Here is a 7757-nt window from a genome sequence, read left to right on the forward strand (position 1 = left end):
GTATAGACACACACCGCACACATTCACTAATCCCATAAAACACTGCGGCTTTCTGCATTCTGATTATTTATTTGGTTATTTACCAAGTCAATATTTATTATATTTCCTCCTACAAGTTTACTGGGTTTGCTGCAGTTTACTACATAAGCTTATTTGTTAAGCATGTTATAATTTGTAATGCATATTAATGACTAAATTTGTATGCTGTTCATGGACATTTGTGATTAAGAAGAATGATCATTCATGTGTTTAATATTCCAGTCATTTCAAATTAAATTAAATTACAATTAATCTTTTATCTCTTTGGCTACTAAGCATTTGAATATATATCAGGGCCACAGACACCAGTCTCAAAGGTGTCTTTAGGTTTTCTAGGAGCTTCTGTGAGAGTTTCATTGCATTTCCATTCAGCTTGCAGTTCCAGTGGTTAAAGTGGATCCTCCAGTAAGTACAGTGTTTTTGGAGCAAGCTACAGTATGTCAGAATCATGCTCGCTGTTCCCGCCTCTGTCCCACAAGTTAACTTTAAAAGGGCCATATTCTACACTTTTCATCAGCACATCATTAGGGCAGGACAAGTTGCTGAATATGTGCTGATATTTAAATCTGGGTGGTCCAATGTTAACAGTGGTTCATCTAAATTATCCATTTTTTCAGTTATGTTAAATGGTCTGTGAATTTTTATTCTCAATATTGAAAGATGTCTACGTACTGTTCACATTAAGACTGCACAATCATATGTCCCCTTTAAGTATGAGGTGATATACAGAGATATTCATTCCAGTTATTTGGTCTACAAACTCCACCACAAGAGTGGGTCCCGTCAAAATGACAGCTGCTAGGGCACCAACTAACCTTCCTTTGATCCTCGCCTGCATTTCTGTGTGCTCACAGTAATCAGCCGATTTGAATACATGTAAGCAAGAACCGTTTATACCAGCTAGTCCAAAATACAGAAAATGAATTATTTCTGCTTCATTCCTTACATCTATGTTATCATCACAGTATATAGTATTACAACAGATTACGGTTTATAAACACAAGCTGATTGCTGCATGACTGAGCTTTTCAGGACTGTTTTGGGCAGTAATAGGTTGAGTCTTCAAAACGAATCCCTCTTATCAAGATACTCATAATTTGAGCTTCATTGCCTTTCAAATATTTTCAAGTTTCCTGCTATATTCTATAACCGTCCTGCTATAACTATGGTAAAACCCTGCTGCATCAAAAACATCAGATGCTTGCATGGCTAGCAGCTTAAAACGGGCATGCTTGCTTACAAATGTGGTGTTTCTTCAACCTTAACCTTTATCAAAACTAACGCTTTGTTCAATGAAGGTCACATAAAACTTTATTTATTTATTTATTGCTTTCTTGCTATTTTTTCAAATGCTTTTCATGTATATTTTGTTTTACTCATCACAGTCCGACTTTGAATTTTAAAATATGTTATAAATAAATAACATAAAATTAAAAACCATGTGAAATAATGAGTGAAATAATCATAACTATTTCAATACTTAGTGTGTGAAAAATTTTCAATAATATTGGTTACAAATTTTACACAAATTATGTCTAAACATTGTAAGATAAAATAGACACATGATGTGTTAAATATAAATAATTGTGAGATAAAATAAATAAATGTAACACTTTAGTATAGGGACCAATTCTCACTATTAACTAATTGCTTATTAGCATGCCTATTATTAACATATTGGCTGTTTATTAGTACTTATAATGCACATATTCTGCATGACCATATTCTACATCCCTAATCCTACCCAATACCTAAACTTAACTTAACTATTAATAAGCAGCAAATTAGGAGTTTATTGAGGCAAAAGTCGTAGTTAATGGTTTGTTAATAGCCAGAATTGGACCTTAAAATAAAGTGTGACCATTTCTTTTCTACAGTTTGTAAGTTTACAAAACCAAATGTGCCTGAGGTTGAAGAAACACCGATATATACTTAAAAACCTTCTCGCAAGCATTTTTATAAATGAATGACACTTGAAATAATATAGACAGATAAAAACTGAAATGCAAGCCAATCAAGAGCACCTGGCCCTTTAATTTTCACACCAATATTAAATCAGGGCTACGTACAGTAAGAGTTCTATGTGTTTCTCGTCTCTTTACAGGTGCAAGAAGTCAAAGACGTTTGTGGTGAGTCCAGCCTCTTGATAGCCATATAGAACAGTATAAACTTTGGCTTAAAGAATTTGCATTGCAAAGAGCTGATGAGAGAGGACACAACACATGTGACAGGATTCTCCCTCTCACTAGATGCTGAGCCGCTGCCTCATATTCCTGTGGTGGAGGTTGTGTCTGATGAGGACCCAGATGCTGCTAATGTGCCCTTCTCTCCCAGGTATATGTTAATCAGCTGTCAGAAGCTAATCTGAACTCTTATTCTGGTTGAACTCTTTTAATCTATCTTTCTCTTTCAGAGTAATAGAATGGATTAAGCATGGTTTTGAGAAGGTAGTTCCACATTCTCCTGTCCATCTTCATCCTCCCGCTGCTACAGAGGCACCCGCCCAGAAGGCTGCTTCTGCTCCTGTGACTCCCTGCAAACAAGAGCCAGGTAACATTTTTTAAAAATCAAGAATGTAAGGTTGGGCTTCCTTGGCGATAGAGTGGTCTGCATGTGACTTTTTTTTCTATTTAGCACCTGCACCTGAACCAACACCTGCTCCTGCACCTCCACCAGCGCCTGCACCTGCACCTGCGCCAGCACCAGCACCTCCACCTGCACCTGCAGCACCACCTGCACCTTCATCTGCACCTGCAGCTCCTGAGCAACCTAAAGTAGCTGAGGATTCCAAAGGCACAAAGTAAGTGTTTATCTGCTTCCCTTATAATGTCTGTATAATGTTAACCAACCAAACTTTGACACCTTGGTTAAATATACATTGTTTAATTTGTTTAGTTTGTTTATTTGTTTCTTTCTTTTTGTGTTTTGGGTTTTGTGTGTTTTGATTTGATTTGCATTTGTATTGTTCATTGTTGTTGTTGTTGTTTTTTTGGTCTTTGTTTAGATTTTAGCTTTTGTTTTGGGCTTTGTTTTATTTTGTGTGTTTTTTTTCTGTTTTTTTTTTGTGCTTTGTTGTTTTGTTTTGAGCTTTTGTTTTCTGTTTGTTTCATTTTGTTTGTTTTGCTTTTTCTGTTTTTGTTTGTTTTATTGTGTGTGTGTGTGTGTGTGTGTGTGTGTGTGTGTGTGTGTGTGTGTGTGTGTGTTTTTGTTTTTTTTGTGTTTTCATTTTTGTTTTGTTTTTTGTTTGTTTTGGGTTTTGTGTGTTTAGTTTTTGTTCTGCAGTTGTATTGTTTTTGGTTTTAGTTTTACGTTTGTTTTGTTTTTGCCTGTTTTTTTTGTTTTGTTTTTTTGGGGGGGATTTTTATTTGTATTTTTTGTCATTTTTTTGTGTTTGTTTTGGCTTGTGTTTTTAATTTTTTATATTTGTTTTGTTTTGTTTATTTGCTTTGTGTTTGTTTTGTGTTTTCATGCTTGTTTTTGTTTTCATTGTTGTTTGTTTTGTCTTTGTTTTGTTTTTGTGTTTTTTGTGTTTGTTTTGTGTTTTTTGTTTTGGGTGTTTTGTTTGGTTTTTGCTTTCTTCATTTCATTTTTTTTGTTTTTATTTTGTTTTGTTTCATTTTGTTTGTTTTTGTTTTGTGTTTTGTTTTCTTGTGTTTTTTTGTTTTGTGTGTTTTGTGTACATAAGATATTTGAAACATTTTATTGTTTGGATAAATGTAAAATGTTTTTACATATAATTAAGTCTAATAACATGCACTATATTTCATTTGTTTTCAAGTATGGTTGGCTGGATTGTACAGGGGTTCGGACGCATCATACCACAACCAGTACTGAAACCAAAAGAGGTAAGCTGTAAGCACACCGTCCCCTTTAAAGTAATATAATGTATGTAAAAAGAAAGAAAGACTTCACTGCTAGACTTCCATTTACCTATTTCCTCTGTGTTTATTTGCAGGACAGCTCTGATGTCGTTCAAAACGGTACGTTTTTTTTTTTTAGCACGTCTTCACACGCATAAATATAATGAATGCAGACAGTTTTGTAGGACGAAGTGTTTTGTCACCCAAGATTATATATTTGAATATATCAGAGGCACTGCTATTCTCTCACTGCTTACTTGTAGGTGGAGGTGTTAACTCAGCTCCTCTTCTCCTTCTGTTTCAGGGGAGAAGGCCATTAAAGCCCCTTAAACATAAGGAGAAGATGACTGGGAGAGTCATTACCCCTCCTCACAGAGACAGCAAGAGATGTTCAGAAAGATACACATATACACAGAAATTCTCTAGTTCCATACAGCTACTGTACATCAGCTTTGAACATTTGTAGCAGTTCAAAGTGCTTTTCCACGTAATCTTCCTTGCTGATTTCTATTAGCTATATTACAGATTAGCATGCTGGCTTGTTAATTTTGATGATTGTTTAGTGCTTTGATGATTAGGCTACCTCACAGAGACATGCAGTAAACACACAGTGGCCCAGTCAGAGTTTACAATGTCATTTACTGCTTATTTACTGTCTACATTTGCACTGTCAGCATCATTAAACATTAAACATTTCCGCCTTCGATTGGTCAGATAGTCTAGCCCCAAACTTGTGTGCTGGATTTCATAAGCACCACAGAGCCACAGTGTTCACTCTTTTTGAGGAAATCAACTTACTAAAGTTGTCTATGAATGTTAAACCGGGACAGGAGAAAGTATTTCAACATATAAAAATGTTTCAACTTTAACACTGCTTTTAATGATTTTCTTATTTTCCAGTACAAATATCTAAACCTTCTTCAATCAAGACACAAGCAAAATAACATAATATATTAAGTATTGTTGTCTAAAAAATAATTTCTGATTAATTTGAGAAAAAAAAAAATCTGCCGAAGGGATAAGAAAAATAAATGTAATTCAAAAGGAAAACAAGTTTATTTTTCTTACCCCATTGACAGATATTTTTTCTTGTTTTAAGCATAAACTTGCTTCATTTTGATAAATTTTTCTGAAACAAGACTTGATAACTTATGTCATTTTGCTTCTTAAGCATATGTATGTTGAGTTAAGAACATTTTTTGCAGGGTCAAAGAGCACAGTTATATGCAATATTGTTGCCATAAAACAAAAAAAGAAAAAGAAATAGCATAAATCCCCATGCCACTAAATGCGTTTGCCAATATCTATTGCCTGCTATAAAAAGCAAGAGTTAGTCTAAATGCTTTGAAAAACAAAAACCATGAGCTGATTTGCCATGCTGAGGATGTTAGCAAAGCCACTGTGCATGATTCATCAATATCAGGCTTCACTACAGCAAGGTGGAGCATTCTTATGCTATATGTATTGATGTTATTTATGTTTATGTTTTATTGTAAAAGGCTATTGCTAACACAACACAGGCAGCTACCTTACTTTGTCCGCTGTATGAAATCAATAATAAATAAATTATTTCAAAAAGCAGATTGTTTGTTGTGTGGTCAGAGGAGAAATATGTAAATTGCTTGCAAAATTGTATGTGGAAGAAGCACTACTGTACGACTGCAGCTAAAATAATTTCATTCATTTTTAAAATACATTTCTGTTTCAGTAAATTTGAACACTTTAGGACATATGCTGTAGGTGTTACAACAAACAGATTTTTAAACAGTTCTTACAGATTACAAAATCTGTTGCTTTTCGATACCTAATACAGACATACAATGCATTATTAGGATTAATGATTTAAAAAAAAAAAACAGCTGACAATTGCCCAAAACCCCTCTAAAACCATCCAAAACCTAAACAGACCAGCCTAATCTGCTTGGACATGCTTGGAGTCCAGCAAACCAATTTGGGCTCCAGTGAGATCAATGCTATAATGCACAGTTTTTCCCATGCACTGGAATTGAATCTACATGCTTCAGATTCTGAGAATACCACGTCAATTGTGATGCACTGATACAAAAATATTCAGTAGAAAAGGATAACTTTAAAAAGAAATATCAGTTTCTCAGCCTAATCTCTATGACCTACGAAGCATGATTTTTTTTTCCTGTTGTCGGTGCAGTCTGCATCCTGCAGGACCCATGTGATATGGTGCTGGAGGAGGTGGACTCAGACTGGGAGGCCCAGCAGAGGGAGCAGGGCTCGGGGCAGGACGTCCAGGCTGAGGAGCAGGTGCCACAGGAGGGCTCATCCCTGCTGCAGGTGCTGCCCAATATCCTGCCACACATGCTGGCCATGCAGGAGCAGGAGGACGCAGAGACCCAGACTGAGCGCTGGACGCCTCTCATTGAGAGCATCAAGAAGGAAGCAGAGGAGACTGCCATAGCAAACATAGAGGAGAGGTGAGAGCCAATGGTTTGGATCCCAGTGACCATGTGGTGGATTTAACTACGTGAGGCCTGAAATATGAAATAATATTTAGAAAAATCTCAATGATGTCATTTGAAATAGAACAGTTTATTGAATCTTTAGTCATAATCTAATTAAAACAAAAAAAACATTTTTCATATTTGATACCGCAGGCTTTTATGGCTCATGTAGTGTGATATAGGAGAATGTACAGCTCATAAGAGGAAAAAACACCTAAATTTTATTCTCAAACTGAGCAAAAAATATGCCGTTTGGTTCAGTTGCTGAAATTTATAAGGCAAAAAGTAAAACGAAATTCTGAAAGCTTGTAATGTAAATCAATGAAATCTTTGCTACAGTATAGGAGACTACTTACATATAATACATATAAATATCAGATGTCACTCTGTCTCTCCCAATAATAAGTCTCTGTAGTTTTTATTGTGGAGGCAAAACATAATTCAATGCAATACAATGATGACTGAGACATGAATTTGACATGATTTGATACTCACATTTTAACATGATTTTTCTAAAAAAATAATGCTATGGATAATCAAATAAACCTAAATTGCTTCAGTCCAATAAGTGTTCATCTTGAAATATTACTAACAATACAAAAGTTATTCTCACACTTGCGTATTAAAATCAGTAAAGACACGTGAACCACAACCTGATGGTGGATATTGTTACACTAAAAGGCTTTTTACTTGCGAAGTATAAATTAGCAGATGATTGATTTTCCTCAAAGTTTTGATCATTTTGATCATTTAGAGGCCTTAGAAATTTCTGCATCAAATACAGTGACTTTAAAATAAATAAAAGGCTTTATAGGGTTAATAAGGGCAAGATTATATTCTATACTTTTAATGTTTTTCAAGGTTTATTGCACCAAAACCGTAGTCGTAGTTTAGTTTTTCACCCTCTCTCTGACCCTCAGAGTTAAATAGTCCCTGTTGCTACTGTACCTTTAAGACTTGACCTTGATTAAAGAAATGGTTAACCCAAAAATGAAAATTCACAACCAAACAAAACTTTCCAGTTTGAGTATGCTGAATGGCATTTAAAGGGGAAGATCTTTAGTCAATAACAACCACAACAAAGCTATATGACTTGGGAAAAAATATGCATATGACTTGAAAAACCTGTGCATTAGTGCAGTGACACCTTAGTTTTAATCTCAAACTGAGCAAAAACTATGCAGTTTGCTTCAGTTGCTGATATTTGTTTACAAGGCCAAAAACTAGTGCAATGACACACACACACACAAACATATGTATGTATATATATATACATGTGTGTGTGTGTGTGTGTGTGTGTGTGTGTGTGTGTGTGTGTGTGTGTGTAGACTTGTGCCGGTATTCGGTAATGCGATATATCACGGTAGTGAGTATGCACGATATT

The 7757-nt window shown here is 35.1% G+C and overlaps 1 protein-coding gene across 1 annotated transcript in view; it reads left to right on the forward strand.

Annotated features, from left to right (window-relative positions):
- The window catches only part of LOC107670578 (cyclic nucleotide-gated cation channel beta-3), a 34300-nt gene that overhangs the window by 4876 nt on the left and 21667 nt on the right, over positions 1 to 7757 (forward strand). Inside the window, 8 exon segments of the mRNA XM_074186949.1 lie at positions 2144 to 2168; positions 2289 to 2373; positions 2453 to 2589; positions 2674 to 2839; positions 3818 to 3884; positions 3995 to 4019; positions 6067 to 6371; positions 6527 to 6541. Coding sequence (XP_074043050.1) covers positions 2144 to 2168; positions 2289 to 2373; positions 2453 to 2589; positions 2674 to 2839; positions 3818 to 3884; positions 3995 to 4019; positions 6067 to 6371; positions 6527 to 6541 — 825 coding nt within the window.

This window comes from Sinocyclocheilus anshuiensis, unplaced genomic scaffold (assembly GCF_001515605.1).
Source record: "Sinocyclocheilus anshuiensis isolate Anshui unplaced genomic scaffold, SAMN03320099.WGS_v1.1 scaffold140, whole genome shotgun sequence".
NCBI classification, from domain to species: Eukaryota; Metazoa; Chordata; class Actinopteri; order Cypriniformes; family Cyprinidae; genus Sinocyclocheilus; species Sinocyclocheilus anshuiensis.